Source organism: Cannabis sativa, chromosome X (genome assembly GCF_029168945.1).
Source record: "Cannabis sativa cultivar Pink pepper isolate KNU-18-1 chromosome X, ASM2916894v1, whole genome shotgun sequence".
NCBI lineage: Eukaryota > Viridiplantae > Streptophyta > Magnoliopsida > Rosales > Cannabaceae > Cannabis > Cannabis sativa.
In genome coordinates, this window is record NC_083610.1 from 11,485,156 (window position 1) to 11,508,049 (window position 22,894).

Consider the following 22,894-nt stretch of genomic DNA (forward strand, 5'->3'; position numbering starts at 1 on the left):
TTAATATTAGGAAAATAATCATATTAGACCATATACAATAGAAACAATTGAAATCGACACCCTAGTTTATTAACTATTAATTTTCTCGAATTGTTGCTTCCAACTATTTTTCTTATACTTCATTGTTTTTCCTATATTTTATTTAATCAAATAGAAGTAAAAGTTTAATTTTAACGTACTTAACAACACTCCCTGTGGGATCGACCTCACTCCTAGTGAGTCTACTACTTGAAACGATACGTACACTTGTGTGTGCTAAATATCGCAACAAGTTTTTGGCGCCGTTGCCGGGGAGTAATAGTTAATATTATTAAAAATTAAATTTTGTTCTAATTTGATTTTTCTTTCTAATTTAAGTACTAACTCTGTTGTCTCAAGATCTTATTCTGCTTTCAGGTTCAATAGTTTATGAGAAGTCAAGGACCAATTGCCAGATTACCTGTTGACCCTGAGATAGAAAAGACCTGTAGAAGAAACAGAAGGAGGAGAAAATTGGAAAGAGCGGCACTAGAGATTGAACAAGAAGAAGTCATGGGTGACAACGCCAATAATGGTAACAATAGACACAACGGAGGAGGTGTAGAAGACCAGGCTAATGGACATAACAACAATGACCGTAGCCTGAGGGACTACTTACTTCCTAACTTGACAGGGGCCCGATCCTGCATAAGGCCACCTGCTGTTGACGCAAACAACTTTGAAATCAAGCCAGCCATACTGCAGATGGTCCAATCTTCAGTCCAGTTTGGGGGACTGCCGTCAGAAGACCCAAACATGCACCTCGCCAACTTCGAAGAATTGTGCCAGACATTCAAGATGAACGGAGTTAGCGATGACGCCATCAGACTAAGGCTGTTCCCATTCTCACTAAGGGAACGAGCCAAAAGTTGGTTTATTTCTTTACCAACTCATTCTATCAACACTTGGGAGGAATTGGCCCTGAAATTCCTATCCAAGTTCTTTCCTCCTGCAAAGATTGCCAAGTTGAGAGCCGATATCAATAACTTCACCCAGCAGGACAGTGAATCTCTTTATGAAGCATGGGAGAGGTTCAAGGACTTACTGAGAAAATGCCCTAATCATGGGATTGAGAAGTGGCTACAAGTGCATAACTTTTACAATGGGTTGATGAATGAAACCCGAACACTCATAGATGCTGCTGCTGGTGGAGCTTTCATGAGGAAAAGTGCTAATGAGGCTTTTGATCTACTTGAAGAGATGGCCATGACTAACCAACAATGGTCAACAGAAAGAGGTCCATCTAAAAAAGTTGCAGGTATGTATGAAGTGGATGCTATTACCAAGTTGACAGCTCAGGTAGAGGCCCTAACAAAACTGATAACTGTTCAAGTAAAACAAGCTCAGGTGGTTTGTGAGCTATGTGGAGGTCCTCACCCCTATGAGGAATGTGCGGTGGATGTGAATAGTTTACCAATGGATCAAGCAAAAGCCATTGGAAACTATGCCCAAAATAATAATTATGGGCGCAACCAGCAGGCGTTCTACCAGCAGAGAAATCAGCCCCAACAAAACCAACAACAGCTGCAACAACAAAGTCCTAGTGGAGGATCCAATATCCAAGCTGATTTATTGCTCCAATTCATGATGGAGACTAGATCCTCTATTAAAACTCTAGAAACTCAGATGGAACAATTGGCTACTCAAGTGGCAAAACAAGCTCAAGAAAATTCACCTAGCACTAGTGAGGTAAAAGGACAAGAGCAATGTAAAGCAATCTCCTTGAGGAGTGGAAAGAGTTATGATGGCCCGAGCCAAGCTAAGCCAGAGAATGAAGAAGATGAACATCCAGCACCAACAACAACAAAGAAGAAGACTACTGACAGTCTTCAACAAAAAGAAACTCCACCACCCATCAGCATTGACCATCACATCAAAATTCCTTATCCTTAAAGACTTCAGAAGAATAAGATAGATAAGCAGTTTTCAAAATTCCTAGAAATATTCAAGAAACTGCATATCAACATCCCATTCATAGAGGCTTTGGAACAGATGCCAACTTATCTAAAGTTTATGAAAGATATCCTATCTAAGAAAAGAAAGTTGGAAGAATTTGAGATGGTGGCACTTACTGAAGAGTTCAGTGCGGTCCTGCAAAAGAAACTACCACCCAAGCTAAAAGATCCGGGTAGTTTCAACATCCCATGCTCAATAGGGGGTTCTATACAAACAAAAGCTTTATGTGATCTGGGAGCCAGTATCAACTTAATGCCTCTATCAATGTTCAAAAGATTAAAATTAGGGGAAGCAAAACCCACAACAGTTACTTTACAAATGGCAGATCGGTCTTTGACTCATCCTCGGGGTATAATTGAAGATGTCTTGGTAAAGGTTGGTAAGTTCATCTTCCCTGCTGATTTCTTAATACTTGACATGGAAGAAGATGAGAATATTCCTATCATCTTGGGAAGACCATTCCTAGCAACGGGAAGAGCATTAATTGATGTACAGAAGGGGGAGTTAAAGTTGTGTGTTCAAAAAGAAGAAGAGACTTTCAAAGTATTTGCTGCAACTGAAATTCCTACTTGTTGTCGACTGGAAGTTGTAAAGGATGGTCGAGAAGTCACTACCAACAAGACGAAAGGGAAGTCTAAAGAACGATTTCGAACTGTTCGACGACGTATGAAAAGATTGTTGTGTGGGAAATATGAAGGTGACTCTCAATCTAAGGAAAGTTTTAAAATTTGCAACATTGGAGGTCAGTTTTCTTCGTTTGGCACAAAGGCCCTCATGGATGCGAGAGGTGGATTCTACCCACCACCACCTCCACTGCCATACTGATGTGGCGCTCAGGTAAGTTTCCTTTCCCTTTTCTTTAATGTCACATTGGGGACAATGTGTCACTTTAGTTTGGGGGGTGACTTAAATTTTTATTTTTAGTTTTTTGTTTTTAAGTTTTATGTCTTTTAATTTTTAATTTTTAGTTTTTAGTTTTTATTGTTTTGAGTCAATTTTCTTAATGTGAGCCAATTTAAAAGTAGGTAGATAGCATGATTTGAAAAGTTCACTTATTTTCGAAAAATCCGTGTGCTTGGTGATATTACATTCTTGACTAATTTTAATTTTATACTCGAAAGAACATGGAATCATATTATGTAATTTGCTAGTAATTGAATTATTTTATGTATGCTGATTGTGGAATGTGGAAAGTTGTTTAGAAAATTCTAGAACTTGCTTGCTTACTATTTGAGGCAAAATAATAGATTATGCATGACTAGGAAAGTGATTTAGGCATTCTTTTGGATCGATTGTGCCTTTCAAGCCATCCTTGTAATTTTTATCCTAGTTACCCTTTTTTTTGAGCCTTAGCTTATTCTTTGTTCTACACATATTGAGCCTAACCCATAAATATCCAAAACATTCAACCCTAATTATACCATAAGTGGATCTTTAGTTTGGGGGAATTTGGATGGGAAAATTGTTGTATGTGTGTGGAAAAGGTGTGAAAATTGAGAGAATATAAAAAATTTGATTGGCAACAACTTGAAAAAAAAAAAAACGGAAAAGAAAAAAAAAAGAAAATCTCACAACCAGTGTCAAATCTAGAAAAATAAATAGAACGTTGTTGCAATTGTGAAAAAAAAAAAGAAAAGATATATCTCTCATGTAATTAGAAAAAGGGATATTAGGATTGGCATGATTAGAGAAGCTTATGGTATAAGAAAGCCTAAATGACCATTTCAACTACCTTTACCCTAAGCCTAACATTACAAGCCTAGAAAGACCTTCTGATTCTTGGTTGTGCATTAATCTATATTAGTGGAGAATAGTAAGTATTGCAAGCGTATGGAATTTTGGGTTAGTGGATTGATGATGGTAATTGGCATGCATAAAGTGGTTTAATTGTTAGTTAATTGCATTCTATGGTTTCACAAGCTAAATGAAAATAAATTGAAATCTTTCAAGGGTGTAATTGAATTGAAATTCTGGATTATATGCATAAGTGAATTTCTTTTTAATCATGTTATTGAGACTACTTGAAATTACTCATGTTTTGGAAGATGGACTTGTTTAGTGAGCGTTTTACTCGAGGACGAGTAAAAGCTTAGTTTGGGGGAATTTTGTTAGGATATTTTTAGTATTTAATTTAGGTTAATTTTAGCACATTTTTTTGGTTTAATTTAAATTATGGTTGGAGCATTTTTACGCTTTTATCTTTTAGTTTTGCAGATTTAAAATAGATGAAGAGTTAGAAAATATCAGAAGAAAAAGGATAAAATATCGAATGAAAATATCCTGGTGGAAAATATCAGAATCAAATTCGGATAAAGATAGAAACAAGTGGAAGCTGGGTGCAGAGATCAACACGGGCCGCGGCATGGTATTAGCATGCCACGGCCCGCCTACTTGGAAGAAGACCACGTAAGCAAACTAAAGGCCACACGGGCCGCGGCATGGTATTAGCATGCCGCGGCCCGCCTCTTTGTCAACAGAGAGAAATATTTGGAAAAGCTGGCGCGAGATTTTTCCAGATATTTCAAATCCGAATTGAATTTAAACAGTGCGGTTTTCCACCTTTTGAGGGACCTGAATACCTATATAAAGAGCAGTAGAGAGTGGATTTAAGCAAGCAATCTCAGAGAGAAAAAGTGAGAGTTCAGATACAGAATAAGGAGATCAGCTGCAATATTGAAGACATACTGCTCAGGATTTTTCAGCATTCTTCTTTTCTTCTCTTCTGTATTTTTCATCTCTTTTCTACCAGTTAATATGTGTATTTGTGCTGCATTGAACATGAGTAACTAAACACTTTAATTAGGGTTAGATGGATATTGTTTAACATTGTTTTATGGTTTTAATATGATTTATTTTCCCCCTAATTTCTATGTATTCTATTTTATTTGTGCTTAATTACTTTTAATTGTCTGGCCACCAATTAACTGTTTATGATTTTGATGCGAGATCTGAGAAGTGAGTGTCAAATATGCTATAGTAGAATAGAACTGAATTTCGATATAGGACGAGAGTACCTATATGGTTTAGATAGCTTATAGGGTTTCTGTGTTTAATGCCTGTTGCATGTTAAATTTATCACGAGAGTAGAAAGTTTGCATGTAATTGAGGTTTATATATCTGAGAAGACTATAAATTACCTTAGTAAACCTGCTATTGCATAGGAATTAATATTAGGAAAATAATCATATTAGACCATATACAATAGAAACAATTGAAATCGACACCCTAGTTTATTAACTATTAATTTTCTCGAATTGTTGCTTCCAACTATTTTTCTTATACTTCATTGTTTTTCCTATATTTTATTTAATCAAATAGAAGTAAAAGTTTAATTTTAACGTACTTAACAACACTCCCTGGGATCGACCTCACTCCTAGTGAGTCTACTACTTGAAACGATACGTACACTTGTGTGTGCTAAATATCGCAACAAGTTTTTGGCGCCGTTGCCGGGGAGTAATAGTTAATATTATTAAAAATTAAATTTTGTTCTAATTTGATTTTTCTTTCTAATTTAAGTACTAACTCTGTTGTCTCAAGATCTTATTCTGCTTTCAGGTTCAATAGTTTATGAGAAGTCAAGGACCAATTGCCAGATTACCTGTTGACCCTGAGATAGAAAAGACCTGTAGAAGAAACAGAAGGAGGAGAAAATTGGAAAGAGCGGCACTAGAGATTGAACAAGAAGAAGTCATGGGTGACAACGCCAATAATGGTAACAATAGACACAACGGAGGAGGTGTAGAAGACCAGGCTAATGGACATAACAACAATGACCGTAGCCTGAGGGACTACTTACTTCCTAACTTGACAGGGGCCCGATCCTGCATAAGGCCACCTGTTGTTGACGCAAACAACTTTGAAATCAAGCCAGCCATACTGCAGATGGTCCAATCTTCAGTCCAGTTTGGGGGACTGCCGTCAGAAGACCCAAACATGCACCTCGCCAACTTCGAAGAATTGTGCCAGACATTCAAGATGAACGGAGTTAGCGATGACGCCATCAGACTAAGGCTGTTCCCATTCTCACTAAGGGAACGAGCCAAAAGTTGGTTTATTTCTTTACCAACTCATTCTATCAACACTTGGGAGGAATTGGCCCTGAAATTCCTATCCAAGTTCTTTCCTCCTGCAAAGATTGCCAAGTTGAGAGCCGATATCAATAACTTCACCCAGCAGGACAGTGAATCTCTTTATGAAGCATGGGAGAGGTTCAAGGACTTACTGAGAAAATGCCCTAATCATGGGATTGAGAAGTGGCTACAAGTGCATAACTTTTACAATGGGTTGATGAATGAAACCCGAACACTCATAGATGCTGCTGCTGGTGGAGCTTTCATGAGGAAAAGTGCTAATGAGGCTTTTGATCTACTTGAAGAGATGGCCATGACTAACCAACAATGGTCAACAGAAAGAGGTCCATCTAAAAAAGTTGCAGGTATGTATGAAGTGGATGCTATTACCAAGTTGACAGCTCAGGTAGAGGCCCTAACAAAACTGATAACTGTTCAAGTAAAACAAGCTCAGGTGGTTTGTGAGCTATGTGGAGGTCCTCACCCCTATGAGGAATGTGCGGTGGATGTGAATAGTTTACCAATGGATCAAGCAAAAGCCATTGGAAACTATGCCCAAAATAATAATTATGGGCGCAACCAGCAGGCGTTCTACCAGCAGAGAAATCAGCCCCAACAAAACCAACAACAGCTGCAACAACAAAGTCCTAGTGGAGGATCCAATATCCAAGCTGATTTATTGCTCCAATTCATGATGGAGACTAGATCCTCTATTAAAACTCTAGAAACTCAGATGGAACAATTGGCTACTCAAGTGGCAAAACAAGCTCAAGAAAATTCACCTAGCACTAGTGAGGTAAAAGGACAAGAGCAATGTAAAGCAATCTCCTTGAGGAGTGGAAAGAGTTATGATGGCCCGAGCCAAGCTAAGCCAGAGAATGAAGAAGATGAACATCCAGCACCAACAACAACAAAGAAGAAGACTACTGACAGTCTTCAACAAAAAGAAACTCCACCACCCATCAGCATTGACCATCACATCAAAATTCCTTATCCTCAAAGACTTCAGAAGAATAAGATAGATAAGCAGTTTTCAAAATTCCTTGAAATATTCAAGAAACTGCATATCAACATCCCATTCATAGAGGCTTTGGAACAGATGCCAACTTATCTAAAGTTTATGAAAGATATCCTATCTAAGAAAAGAAAGTTGGAAGAATTTGAGATGGTGGCACTTACTGAAGAGTTCAGTGCGGTCCTGCAAAAGAAACTACCACCCAAGCTAAAAGATCCGGGTAGTTTCAACATCCCATGCTCAATAGGGGTTACTATACAAACAAAAGCTTTATGTGATCTGGGAGCCAGTATCAACTTAATGCCTCTATCAATGTTCAAAAGATTAAAATTAGGGGAAGCAAAACCCACAACAGTTACTTTACAAATGGCAGATCGGTCTTTGACTCATCCTCGGGGTATAATTAAAGATGTCTTGGTAAAGGTTGGTAAGTTCATCTTCCCTGCTGATTTCTTAATACTTGACATGGAAGAAGATGAGAATATTCCTATCATCTTGGGAAGACCATTCCTAGCAACGGGAAGAGCATTAATTGATGTACAGAAGGGGGAGTTAAAGTTGCGTGTTCAAAAAGAAGAAGAGACTTTCAAAGTATTTGCTGCAACTGAAATTCCTACTTGTTGTCGACTGGAAGTTGTAAAGGATGGTCGAGAAGTCACTACCAACAAGACGAAAGGGAAGTCTAAAGAACGATTTCGAACTGTTCGACGACGTATGAAAAGATTGTTGTGTGGGAAATATGAAGGTGACTCTCAATCTAAGGAAAGTTTTAAAATTTGCAACATTGGAGGTCAGTTTTCTTCGTTTGGCACAAAGGCCCTCATGGATGCGAGAGGTGGATTCTACCCACCACCACCTCCACCGCCATACTGATGTGGCGCTCAGGTAAGTTTCCTTTCCCTTTTCTTTAATGTCACATTGGGGACAATGTGTCACTTTAGTTTGGGGGGTGACTTAAATTTTTATTTTTAGTTTTTTGTTTTTAAGTTTTATGTCTTTTAATTTTTAATTTTTAGTTTTTAGTTTTTATTGTTTTGAGTCAATTTTCTTAATGTGAGCCAATTTAAAAGTAGGTAGATAGCATGATTTGAAAAGTTCACTTATTTTCGAAAAATCCGTGTGCTTGGTGATATTACATTCTTGACTAATTTTAATTTTATACTCGAAAGAACATGGAATCATATTAGGTAATTTGCTAGTAATTGAATTATTTTATGTATGCTGATTGTGGAATGTGGAAAGTTGTTTAGAAAATTCTAGAACTTGCTTGCTTACTATTTGAGGCGAAATAATAGATTATGCATGACTAGGAAAGTGATTTAGGCATTCTTTTGGATCGATTGTGCCTTTCAAGCCATCCTTGTAATTTTTATCCTAGTTACCCTTTTTTTTGAGCCTTAGCTTATTCTTTGTTCTACACATATTGAGCCTAACCCATAAATATCCAAAACATTCAACCCTAATTATACCATAAGTGGATCTTTAGTTTGGGGGAATTTGGATGGGAAAATTGTTGTATGTGTGTGGAAAAGGTGTGAAAATTGAGAGAATATAAAAAATTTGATTGGCAACAACTTGAAAAAAAAAAAAACGGAAAAGAAAAAAAAAAAGAAAATCTGACAACCAGTGTCAAATCTAGAAAAATAAATAGAACGTTGTTGCAATTGTGAAAAAAAAAAAAAGAAAAGATATATCTCTCATGTAATTAGAAAAAGGGATATTAGGATTGACATGATTAGAGAAGCTTATGGTATAAGAAAGCCTAAATGACCATTTCAACTACCTTTACCCTAAGCCTAACATTACAAGCCTAGAAAGACCTTCTGATTCTTGGTTGTGCATTAATCTATATTAGTGGAGAATAGTAAGTATTGCAAGCGTATGGAATTTTGGGTTAGTGGATTGATGATGGTAATTGGCATGCATAAAGTGGTTTAATTGTTAGTTAATTGCATTCTATGGTTTCACAAGCTAAATGAAAATAAATTGAAATCTTTCAAGGGTGTAATTGAATTGAAATTCTGGATTATATGCATAAGTGAATTTCTTTTTAATCATGTTATTGAGACTACTTGAAATTACTCATGTTTTGGAAGATGGACTTGTTTAGTGAGCGTTTTACTCGAGGACGAGTAAAAGCTTAGTTTGGGGGAATTTTGTTAGGATATTTTTAGTATTTAATTTAGGTTAATTTTAGCACATTTTTTTGGTTTAATTTAAATTATGGTTGGAGCATTTTTACGCTTTTATCTTTTAGTTTTGCAGATTTAAAATAGATGAAGAGTTAGAAAATATCAGAAGAAAAAGGATAAAATATCGAATGAAAATATCCTGGTGGAAAATATCAGAATCAAATTCGGATAAAGATAGAAACAAGTGGAAGCTGGGTGCAGAGATCAACACGGGCCACGGCATGGTATTAGCATGCCACGGCCCGGCTACTTGGAAGAAGACCACGTAAGCAAACTAAAGGCCACACGGGCCGCGGCATGGTATTAGCATGCCGCGGCCCGCCTCTTTGTCAACAGAGAGAAATATTTGGAAAAGCTGGCGCGAGATTTTTCCAGATATTTCAAATCCGAATTGAATTTAAACAGTGCGGTTTTCCACCTTTTGAGGGACCTGAATACCTATATAAAGAGCAGTAGAGAGTGGATTTAAGCAAGCAATCTCAGAGAGAAAAAGTGAGAGTTCAGATACAGAATAAGGAGATCAGCTGCAATATTGAAGACATACTGCTCAGGATTTTTCAGCATTCTTCTTTTCTTCTCTTCTGTATTTTTCATCTCTTTTCTATCAGTTAATATGTGTATTTGTGCTGCATTGAACATGAGTAACTAAACACTTTAATTAGGGTTAGATGGATATTGTTTAACATTGTTTTATGGTTTTAATATGATTTATTTTTCCCCCTAATTTCTATGTATTCTATTTTATTTGTGCTTAATTACTTTTAATTGTCTGGCCACCAATTAACTGTTTATGATTTTGATGCGAGATCTGAGAAGTGAGTGTCAAATATGCTATAGTAGAATAGAACTGAATTTCGATATAGGACGAGAGTACCTATATGGTTTAGATAGCTTATAGGGTTTCTGTGTTTAATGCCTGTTGCATGTTAAATTTATCACGAGAGTAGAAAGTTTGCATGTAATTGAGGTTTATATATCTGAGAAGACTATAAATTACCTTAGTAAACCTGCTATTGCATAGGAATTAATATTAGGAAAATAATCATATTAGACCATATACAATAGAAACAATTGAAATCGACACCCTAGTTTATTAACTATTAATTTTCTCGAATTGTTGCTTCCAACTATTTTTCTTATACTTCATTGTTTTTCCTATATTTTATTTAATCAAATAGAAGTAAAAGTTTAATTTTAACGTACTTAACAACACTCCCTGTGGGATCGACCTCACTCCTAGTGAGTCTACTACTTGAAACGATACGTACACTTGCGTGTGCTAAATATCGCAACAAGGAACCCATCAATTCTTCCACTTTCATAGTGCTAAAATCTTTAGCTTCCTCCATTGCCAAAAGTTTAGTATCAAACCTTTCTGGAAGAACTCTAACAATTTTTCTCACAAGAACCGAATCATCAAGCTTTTCTCTAAGAGCAAAATATTCATTAGCAATGTCAGACAATTTTTCATAGAATTCAGTTAAAGTTTCATTATCAGACATTCTAAGCTCATCAAATTTAGTTTGAAGCATGATAAATCTAGATCTTTTCACATCAGAAGTTCCTTCAAACTGAGTTTGAAGAATCTCCCAAGCTTCCTTAGCAGAAACACAAGATGATATAAGTTTAATGAAACCCTCACCTACACCATTAAAGATAGCATGCAAGGCTTTGCTATTGTAGGCAGATAGTTTATCATCTTCAATAGACCATTCCAGTTCAGATTTTATTATAGTATTACCTGAAGTATCTGTCTCAACTGGAGGAGACCAACCTGATAGAACCATTCTCCACGCCTTCTCATCTTGAGATTTGATGAAGGCCCTCATTCTAACTTTCCAATAAGGATAGTTAGAGTCATTAAGCAACGGTGGTCTAGAAATAGAACTTCCTTCTGCAAAAAATGACATTCTAACAAAAACGTTATAGGACCACACTAAGAGTTTAGTGTCCCGCTCTGATACCAATTGAAAAACCGTGTTTTTGCAAATGTCAGTTGTATATAAGAAAATATAAAAACTGTAAGCGTTTGCGGCAGAGAAAGTAATTCTGCTACAAAGAAAACCGAACGAGGCGAATATAAAATATTTGCAGAAAAATAAATAACTTGACACAAGAGATTTGTACGTGGTATCAGTGTTCTCCCGAACACTCCTAGTCCACGGGGCCACGCCCAGAGAATGAAATCAATTAATAAAGTATCAAAATTACAAAGACAATTGACTTAAACAAGTTTAGACTCCCTCTAAAGTATTGCCGCAATCCTTTGTAATCCACTTTATGAATCTGACTTCTTGAAACACCTTCAAGCCCGAACTCCCTTCGTCTTTGAAGTGTGAGTGCTTACTTCCTCCCGAAGTAAGGCTTTAACAAGTCTTCTCCCGAAGACCAAGTGCTTACTTCCTCCCGAAGTAAGGCTTTATCAAGTCTTCTCCCGAAGACCAATCTCTTGTTCAGTCAAGTAGTTCTTCACAACCTCTAGGATAGAGTAAGAACAGAAATAGAACAACTAGAACCTAGGTGAACAACTAGGCTCTCACAAAACAAAGAAAGACTCTCTTCTCTCAAAAGATAAATGTAGAAAATGAATAATGGAAGAGGTAATTCGAATGGTTGCTCTCTAGGCTCTATTTATAGATCATAGAAACCAAAGAGGCAAACACAAATTCGAATTAGCAGCTGTACAAAAACTTTCCAAAAGAAACACGATCTGCTACATCAGATTCGGATGCTGACGAAGCAGATCTGCCCAGAAACGGGAAACTTACTAAAATCGGGTCCGATCTTCTTTCAATGCTTGATTCCTGCCAAAAACAGATTAGATATTCTGATTGTATCAAGATACAATCGAAATCAATAAGGAAAAGGCAATAAACAAAGTTTCCCTAAAAAAAACAACTTTCCAAAAGAGATTTTCTTCTCTTTTGAGAAGTTTTCAACAAAGGAAAGTTCAGCTGAAAGTGCAACTTTTCAAACAAGGAAAAGGGCAACTACAATCCGAATTTATAAGGTAAGAAATCGAATATGAATGCACAACAAACTTACCATAAATGGGAAAAATTATTTTGTGACCTAACTTGCCAAAAAAGGACTTTACAGAGCAACTGTAAGAAATGTAGCGAGATCTCTATTTGCCAAATGGATCATCGAAGTATCGAAGCCTATGGAATTCATGATGCCAACCTTCACATTATTTGATGGAGTAGAACATGTGCTCTAGTTCGAGCTATTGAAGGAATGGTCGATTAACTCATTTGAAGAGCTCACTCAACATTTCGCCACACGTTATGGCAGAAACATGAAAAGTAGTGAAAAAAAAGACCACTACCACACTGAGTTGGAAGAAGAGAATATCTCTGAAAATTCTTATAGAAGTTTAAACATAATGTAATCGCGAAGGATGCTGCTTTACTAAGAATTCAATCAAAGGATCATTACTGAGTTAGCAGCTTATACTAAAAAAGAAAAAATTAATGACAGAGGTAATAGAAAGAGCAACAACAGACTTTGAGCTGATAGAACAATAGGAATAAGAGACGAAAAGGAGGAAACAAGAAAGGAAAAAGAGACAGAGAGAATGGAGATTTTCTCTAATCTTGACGCCTCAAGAAGGGAATCGACCTCCTCACATAGGAGAGAAACGACATATATAAGAGCTCCATTATGAGACTAGAACATAACCAAAGGAGATACATGGATAAGAGGTAGAGAGTCAAACTGGACTTTGAAGTCAAGCTCAGTACAACACCTACTCAGATCTTTTGAGAAAACAAAGATAAGTCAATATGGAGGGAGCCTTGTAAGATTATTTCACCAATTGTAATAATATATCAGACGAAACATTTTGCCTTCCACAACTATGTAGTCAACTGCACAAATGATTTTAGGTCGTTCATCAGACAAATAAAATCAATGATCAAGGCAGGAGACCTCTAAAAATATATCAAAAAGAATCAAGATAGATGAGTTGAGGAACCTTATACTGAGGAGAAAACTAGAGGACAGTTGAGGTAGCAAGCATGGGAAGAGCCCGAATTGTCCAAAGGGAAAGCAACATTATTAAAACATAGTTCCATGATTTTGAGGAGTGTAGAGCCAGGGAAACATTACCCCTCATGAAAAGTGAACTTTTGAGAGGGTTAAAAAGACTATCAACTTAGTAGCATAATGCCAACTACATTTTTCCTAAGGAAACATATTTTCCAGCTGTTCTAATCACTTTTACAGAGAATAATCTTTGAGGAGTGAAGTTTCCTCATGATGATGCTCTAGTAGTCTAGCTGCAAATACAAGACTGACTCATAGGCAAAATCTTAGTAGATGGAGGAAGTAGCGTGAATATACTATTCTATGAAGCACTTGTTAACATGGGAATAGATGAGAAAAGAATTATAACTTCGACCTTTCCATTACAATCCTTTGAAAATAATGAAGTTTATCCTATGAGAGAAATTGAGCTTGATGTAAAAGTCATAGGAAGGACTTTGAAAGGTTATTTCCTTGTAATCAAAGTTGTGTCTTGTTATAATGTGATCATAGGAAGAGTTTGGTAACATCTGATGCAAGGAGTAGCCTCAACTTCCTAAGATGTCCATATCCCAATTGGACACACATCATAGACATTAAAGGATGCCAAAAATAAGCAAGAAAATGTTACACACTAATGAGGAAAGTTAATGCAGTGATCCAAGAAATAGTGACTAAAGAGGAGAAATGACAATTAGAGGGGCCCCTACCAACCACTACTACAAAAGACACTTTTGGTGTCGGTTCAAATTTTATTTAATTTGAAAAACTAAAAATATAGAGTACCCTTAGTTTAGGTGTTAATTTAAAATTGACATTTAAAAAACCATATGGTATCAGTCAACAAACCTGCACCAAAGCTAAAATCGAGACTTAGAAAAATTTAAAAGGAAATTTTTTTTAAAATTAAATACTCCTTTGGTATCGATATCAAACTGAGACCAAAGTTTAGATTTTAAAATTAATATAAATATCTATCAGACCCATTGAAACTCTATTCCTACTTCTTCTTCCTTCCACCTCCCTAGACTCCTTTCCTTTTTCTCGTTCTCCCGCACCCAGCCCCTTCTCTTCCTCACTCGGTGATCCAAACCGGTAGCTCATCCTCTCGGTGACCCAGACCCCCCCCCTCTCTCTCTCTCTCTCTCTCTCTCTCTCTCTCTCTCTCTCTCTCTCAATACGAAACCTAAACCCGGACCCCCTCCCCCCTCTCTCCCTCTCTCTATTTGATCGGTGGTGCCACCAAATCGGTTGTCGAAGGCCAAGCCTGCCCCCTCTCTCTTCCATTCAGGTATATATTGTAACGCCCTAATGCTAAGTCACGCTCTAGTAATTTTTCAATTACAGTGTTATCTTTGCTAATCAAAGAATTTACTCAAAAATCGTGTCAAATTAAAATCTTTATATTAAATATTAAACTTTATAGCTTACAAAATCATTTACAAGTACCGGGATCCCGTTTTTTTTTTTTAACTTTTATACAAAATATTCAAAATACAATAACCAGTTCACACAACGACTACAAAATAATAATTCCCAGATGTCCCGAGACCGAACACTCCATGTCGCGCTGCCATGACATATACAACCTCATCCCAGCTCAAACTCACTCATTTCAGCTTTCGCCTTTCCTTTACCTACACATGGAAGCAGAATTGTGAGTCGACAGACTCAGTAAGAAAAGCATATAACATATCATAATATCGACTTGTATCTAGGCGCTCATACACCTATTTACAAGGCTTTACAAATGAGTAAGAACGTTCTAACTAAGATACGACCATGTACCAATGTACCACATGCACTCAGTACTACCATCGTACTAGTTGTTGGGTTTTATGCCCTAAATAAAACTCTTTACAATCTGATTAGTTATCAATATAAGAAATTTGAAGTGATTGATGTTTGCATGAATTCTACATGCTAATGGTTTAATATGTTAAATATGTTTATTACATTCATACACACAAAATCAGTTAAATCCAGATCATATGTTTATTCACAATTACAGTATCGTCAACACAGTGGAATGTGATTGTGATCATATGAATCAAAAGTTTTGGTCCCTGTTTCATCAGTGTTATTGGATTTACACTAATGTGATAATCAGCGATGATGTATACTTACACTTGGAGTAAGTGTTATGTTCTTTCCAGGACATTAGTAAAGTATACTAGTTTCGAATGTATGGAGTATACATTGGACTGGACCGATATTGCAACTAAGTTAAGATATTACAAACTTACCGTTATACATATCTTTCCAAGTCAATATCAGTAGTTGATCTTAAGATTAAAAGAATCTAAATCCTGATATGCTTAGGCTCAACTCAGGAGTGCTATTCATGTTCTTTGATTTATTAGTTAAGCCTACTTTCGGGTCAGGGTGATACGTATATTTCGAGAACATGATAGTATGATTGAGTGGGAGTGCTGAACATAAATATGGAATCTATAGCTTCTACTGGTGTATAGAAGTCAAGTGATGATTCCCTTCGATCTTAGCAAATAGAAGTAAATGGATGAGCTCTTGTTTAACTGACTAATTATTAGATCACTAAACACCATTTACAGGTAGCTAAGTGTTTTAAGGGGCAAAATACATTGAGGGGTGAGAACGGTAAAGAAATCCCATCTCGATGTAGATCATCTATATAGAGGATCTTTAAATCACAATAAGATTATAACAATGGTTAAATGACATAATATATTGATATCGTGAAACATACAATATGCTCTATATAAGTCTGAGAGTGCAATTCTAAGTTCTAAGAGTAGATTCAACGAAGAATTAATAAGTAGGAATTTACTTGGTAAATTTGGTTCACTTATTGGAAGCTCAGCATATAGATCCATGGTCCCCATTCTAGTTGAGAACATTCTGCTTGTAAGACTCATTAATTGATTCGTGATTGATCAATTATAATTCTAAAGTTAGACTATGTCTAATTTTATGAATTTTCACTAAGCAGGGGTGAAATTGTAAAGAAAAGAGATTCTAGGTTTATTTATTTATTAATGGACTTTATATGTCTAATTAATAATTAAATTAAATGACAATATTATTTAATAATCTATTTTAGTTATTAAATAATTAGTTTTGGCATTTAAAAGGTTAGAATTGGAAAATTGGCGTTTTTGAGAAAATAGAGATAAAATTTGATAAAATTGCAAAATTAAGTGAGGCCCATTAACACACCATGGCCGGCCACTTAAATAGCTTTTTCAAATTAATATTTTCATTATTTTAATGCCAAATAATTCTAAACCTAAACCTAGTAGTTGCCTATAAATAGAAAGTGATGGCTCAGTCAAATACACATCTTTGAATAAGCCTTTCTGACAGAAATTTCTCTCTTCAGAAAACTGAGCCTTCCACACTTTCTACACCTTGGCCGAAACCCTCTCTCTTTTCTTCTTCATCTTTTTCGTGACCCTAGTGAAAGAGTAAGTGCCCACACACAGCAAGCAGTAACTCAATCATAGATTGGAAGACTGTGAAGGATCAAAACTTGAAGAAGAAGGACATTCGGGCTCAGATCTTGATTATACTCTGCTACAGAAAGGATTCAAGGGTTAGAGATCTGAGTGGAAGGAGACATTAATTCCGCTGCATCAATGTAAGGTTTTCTTAACTTTATATGTGTTTAATTTATCGTTTTAGAAAGTTCTTATTTAGGATGTTTAAACAACATACTTGTGAGTAGATCTAAGATCCTGGTAAAATAAATTTCCAACACTAGTGTAGGTAGAGTATGAACCGCACCTTAAGTACTGTTAAGTGTTGTACCACATACACCTTGTACCTTTCCGTACTAGTACTGGTAACACCGTGATGTACTCTTCAGACATCATACACTTTACCAATGCACTCTGTACCGCTACCGTACAAGTGTTGGTAGTGTATGAATCACAACAAGCATGCATATACATTAACACATACATGAATTCGCATATTCATATCACACATTATATACAGTTCTTACCTCCTTTGCAGATTCAAGTGAGTTGGCCGACCTGAACAGAAAGTCTCGTGCTGGATGGATGCCCTAATTACATATTAAAACTGAGTAAATCACATGTCTAAAACCCTAATTCGGGAAACCTGAGTCTACAACTCAAGGCTCTGTTATACTCTCTAGGGATTACATTAACTTAGGAAATAGGGAAACACCCAACAAAGGCATTGTAATGGACGAAAATTGAGAAAACTAGTTTTTTTGGGAACCTGCCAAAACCAGTTAACCGATTTTATAGGTATTGGTAAATCGGTTAACCGGTTTCTACCAGTCTTCCCTAAAAAATCTCCAATTTGCTCAAAACTTGTCCAATTACCTCCAAACTTTCCACAGTACCTAAATAGGAGATACACAATATATTCCAACAAGAAAATCCCAAAAAACACACAGAAACCAAACATGCCATTAAAGACCTAAACTTGAGTTTCAAAGGTCAAGCTTGCTCAATTATATTACCATACATCAAAAATAATATTCAGAGCTTAGAATCAATATAAATAAAGCTCACAATTCGAAGCAAACACAAATCAAATCCTAACAGCCCCTAATTTTCAAATCCGCATACTCAAACAAACTCAAAACTCTAAAAACACATAGTCAAGGGTTCTAGGGTTTACCTTTTCTTTAAACTCACAAAGATCTTGATTAATACTTAGAAAACACGAGGTTTTGAAGATGAAACCCCATGGTTTTGCTTCAGCCGAAAATGAAAGAGAGAGGGTTCTCTAATTTTGTATTTTCCTTAATTTTCTTAATTCAATAATTCTCCTTCATTATCCAACATAATACATTTCACAATCACTAACTCAACCGAAAAGAAAGGGTAGCTGTCACACCCTCACACAGCCACCTAATCCCCTAATTAAAATGACTAAAATGCCCTTTGGTGCTTAATCTTAAGCTATTTCAAACCTAGGGGTAAAATGGTCAAAAATCATAATCCCGCTCAACCTCGGTATTTTATTTTCTCCAATATATATATCCCAGTAAGAAACAAGATTCTAGACTTACCCGTGTGATTAAACTAGCAATCCATCGCATATTCCGTTGTCGCCGAGCAAAAATTGTAAAAATTACATAATTCACATATAATTCAAATAATACTCCTAGAATTTAATAAAATCTTCAGAATTGAGAAATTATAACTATAGTGCCTATTTCTAGCAATGGGGCCCACAAATAATTAAATTAATAAAAAATAATAAAAATATCAGAAATTAGTGCTAATTGCCTTTTCTAGTCCAAATTACTAATGCAGTCATTACAATTATTCTCCTGTTAAAAGGATTTCGTCCTCAAAATCTAACCTGAATAGCTCTGAATATTGAGTCCTCATATCAAACTCTAACTCCCAGGTGGCTTCCTCCACCTTGTTGTTCCTCCAGAGTACTTTGACCAAGACATTTGTCTTGTTCTAATAAGAACTTTTTCCTTCCTATCAAGGATCTGAACTAGCTGCTCTTCGTATGGTAAGTTTGACTGTTGTTCGAGGGCTTCATAACTCAAGACATGAGTCGGGTCTGAAACATATTTCCTCAACAATTAAATATGGAATACATTATGAACAACCGATAGTGCTTGTGGTAAGGCTAGCCGATACGCTAGCTGCCCGACCTTCTCAAGTATTTGAAATGGCCCAATGAACCTAGGGCTTAACTTACCCCTCTTCCCGAAGCGCCTAATACCTTTCACTGGTGAAACCTGCAGGAAAACATGTTCCCCTGCCAGAAATGTGACATCTTTGCGCTTCGGATCAGCATAACTTTTCTGCCTGCTTTGAGAAGCAAGCATTCGAGACTTGATCTTATCTATAGCTTCATTGGTCCTATGAACTAACTCCGGACCTAAGTACTTCCTTTCTCCAGTTTCGTACTAATGAATAGGGGAGCGGCATTTCCTACCATACAACATCTTATAAAGAGCCATCCATATTGTACTCTGGTAGCTATTGTTGTAGGAGAATTCAATTAGAGGCAAGTACTTACTCCATGAACCCTCAAAGTCCATGACACAGGCTCGCAGTAAATTGTCCAGTATCTAAATTGTTCTTTATGATTGCCCATCTGTTATTTGAGGGTGAAAAACTGTGCTAAACTTCAGCTTTGTACCTATAGCTTTCTGAAGACTCACCTAAAACTTTGATGTAAACTTTGGATCTCTGTCTGAAACAATGGATTTAGGAGCTCCATGGAGACGAACTATCTCCTTTACATACAGTTCAGCGTACTGATCCACTACATAAGTAACTTTCACTGCCAGAAAGTGAGCTGATTTTGTGAATCTGTCCACTATGACCCATACTGAGTCATACATTCCTGTGGTTCTAGGCAAACCAGTTACAAAATCTATCGCAATGTCCTCCCACTTCCACTCAGGAAGGACCAAAGGTTGTAATAATCATACTGGCCTTTGATGTTCAGCTTTGATTTGTTGGCAGGTTAAGCACTTGGACACATAATCTACCACATCTCTTTTCATTCCATACCACCAAAAGTAGGGTTTTAGATCCTGATATATTTTGGTGGTTCCCGAATGCAGTGAAGATGGTGTGGTGTGAGCTTCATCAAGGATTTCTTTCTTGAGTTCAACAACATCAGGAACACTAACTTGAGCTTTATACAGTAACATTTCATTATTTGAGATATAAAAGTCTTTAGGTCAACCAGCTATTATCTCATCTCGAATTTCGACTAGCTCGAGATCTTCTTGTTGCGCCTTTCTGACTCTCTCAAGAAAACCAGACTGGAGTGTCAAGTTGTGCAACTTTCCAACTACCAACTCAATTCCCGTACTGACCATCTTTGAAGCCAATCGAGGAGCTATCATAACAATGGTGAAAACCTGCCCGAAACCTTTTCTACTCAGTGCATCAGCCACAACATTGGCTTTCTGGGGGTGATACGAAGTCTCACAGTCGTAATCCTTAACCAGTTCCAGCCACCTTCTCTGCCTCATGTTTAAATCTTTCTGGGTAAAAAAGTACTTGAGACTGTTATGATCAGTGTAAATCTCGCATCTTCCACCATAAAGATAGTGTCCCCATATCTTAAGAGCAAAAATCACAACAGTAAGCTCTAAATCATGTGTTGGGTAGCGCTGTTCATAGCCTTTTAGCTGACGAGAGGCATAAGCTATAACTTTGTCAGCTTGCATTAGAACACATCCCGACCCTGTTTGGATGCATCACAGTAAACAACAAATTTTTCTTGATCTGATGGCAAAGCTAACACCGGAGCTGTTATCAACCGTTGCTTCAACTCCTGAAAATTTGATTCACATTTGTTCGACCACACGAATCGCTGATTTTTCTTAGTTAACTCGGTTAGTGGCATAGAGATCTTAGAGAAACCCTCAACGAAACGTCGATAATACCCTACTAAACTGAGAAAACTTCGATTTTCTGTCACAGATTTTGGCCTCGGCCAATTTTTCACTGACTCAATCTTGCTTGGATCAACCATAATTCTATCCTTCCCGACAATATGTCCCAAAAAAGATACCTCTGACAACTAGAATTCACACTTTTTGAACTTCGCATACAACTTATGATCCCTGAGTCGTTGCAATACCAAATCGAAAAGGAATAATTGTTAAATTAGAAGTTCGCGGCTTGAAAAGATATGTATGGAATAATGTTAGGTAACTGATTCCACAACATCTAAACTTAGACTTAACGGTCAAGAGCTTAGAAATTGTAGAACTTATGGGCAATTGTAAGGGATAAAAGTACTCTTTGGGTATAAAGGTAATTTCATCCTATTGGAAGCATGAAAATTAATAAAGAATAATGGCAAAGAAAGTAGAAACACATTGTTTTAATTAAGAAGAAGGTAAAAGCAAAAGAGTTGAGCTAAGTTCGAAAAAGCTTTGAGGACGGAGCTTGATAGCTAGAATAGAAAAAAAAAAATGTGTGGGGGAATAGGAGAACGGACCCACGAGGACCAATCCGATGAGAGAATAAAAATCGTTCGACACCAATTGCTGACTATAAATAAAAGACCACAATATTCAAAGAGAGGAAAGATTCATGACTATAATAGCCCGCACAAAACTCTGCCGAATTGTATCTCCAACAGCACAATCTACTCGAATCTTAGACCACCACACGAAGACAGAACCAAAAATAATTTAGGAGAAATTGTACAATAATAGAATTTTGAAAAAATTTTAATGTAAAGAATTCGAAGTAATTATAAATTTATTATTGAACTAATTTTGACCATCAACATATATATTATAAAAAAAATTATAATGAAAGAACCAATTTATTAAAACTTTGAATCAATAAACAATTTCACACAACCTTTTCAACTATGAAGAAGGAACAAATTACTTTTGGTACATCAAGAAATATATGAAATTTATTGATATATATGTAATAAATAAAAATTAGCAAGAATTGGAAATTATAAAAGAAAAAAGAATAGTGCTTTTGCCTATTTTTAATATCCAGGAGTGGGTGCTGAATATTGATCACGTGTATTGTCAGTTTTAGGGGTAGTGGTATAGATGAGAGGTCCTGCTCCCAAAGTGTAGAAAACCTTGTCCTTGAAAGCAGTGAAGAAAGAAAGATTTGCACCAGTAATTCCATCGTTAACATCGGTTGGAAGATTACAGGTCTGAAGTGGAGAATACTCGAGAAATACTTTGCAATCTTCTTTGACATTCAACCCTGTTTTGAGCTGTGAAACTAATAACTTGACAAGGAAGAAACCATTTACGTCACTTTCGTAACTCAACATGGATGTAGGAACATCATCTTTGTCGTATGATGAGTAATTTGGAGTACATGTCACTCTTGCCACGGCTCCTACAAAATAGCAGTACAAGTATAAATAAGCTAGATGACCTTATTTCATACACACTCGACTCCCTATCACAAGATCATTATTTTTGTAAAAAAAAAATCATATATATATAAAAAAATCTATTTATTAGAAATTACTCAATTATACATGTAAAAATAATTTACTTTCCCTTATTATATACTCTGCAAAAATATGATTGGGTAAGGATACCTTGGATTGGAATATATGTATTAAGTGCTGTTTGGCAAAGAATAACTCCTTCAATCCCAATGGTATGGATCATGGTGGGGATTACTCCTCCAACTATTGGATCAATGGTGTTTTTTGTTTGTTGTGGCTTCAGATGGTCAAAAAGATGGTCATATTTCAGGTAATTCACATGATATGAATTGTGATTTCCATCTTTTGGATAGTAATTAGCAGAGGCAATAATGAGTAAAGAAGATAGGAACAAAGGGTATATGATCTTCAGCATGGTGAGAGCCATATATTATAAATATATAAATCTCTTATATATATATAAATATATATGAATTTGATATATATAGTAGTACTACTGTCAATAGAGATAATGGCTTAGAGGACTGATTTTACAATGGCTTGGTCATGAATCAAATATAGATGAGTAGTACTACATTTTATATTATAGATTTTTTTATCATATAATTGTTTATTAACATTACTTTTTTTTTTAAAATAAATAAATAAATAAAAAACAATGTTTATTAACATTACTTGGCTGCACGTTGGCCAACGAATAATACTAATAAAATTTATTATAATAATGC

General features: G+C 36.1%; 1 protein-coding gene and 2 non-coding genes across 3 annotated transcripts; all 3 read right to left on the reverse strand.

Moving 5' to 3' along the window:
- Positions 1–981: 981 nt before the first annotated feature.
- On the reverse strand, positions 982–1,088 carry LOC115718218 (small nucleolar RNA R71). Its single transcript, XR_004011802.2, has one exon. It is a non-coding gene; the product is annotated as a small nucleolar RNA R71 (small nucleolar RNA).
- A 5,029-nt stretch (positions 1,089–6,117) lies between these two features.
- Positions 6,118–6,224, reverse strand: LOC115703262 (small nucleolar RNA R71). Its single transcript, XR_004009040.1, has one exon. It is a non-coding gene; the product is annotated as a small nucleolar RNA R71 (small nucleolar RNA).
- A 15,474-nt stretch (positions 6,225–21,698) lies between these two features.
- LOC115719226 (protein SEED AND ROOT HAIR PROTECTIVE PROTEIN-like) lies at positions 21,699–22,664 on the reverse strand. The gene is made up of 2 exons (XM_030648182.2): positions 22,317–22,664; positions 21,699–22,108 (listed from the first exon to the last, which is right to left on the reverse strand). Exons 1-2 carry the CDS (start codon positions 22,591–22,593, stop codon positions 21,741–21,743), a joined length of 645 nt encoding a protein of 214 aa, XP_030504042.1. The 5' UTR covers positions 22,594–22,664; the 3' UTR covers positions 21,699–21,740.
- Positions 22,665–22,894: the final 230 nt, after the last annotated feature.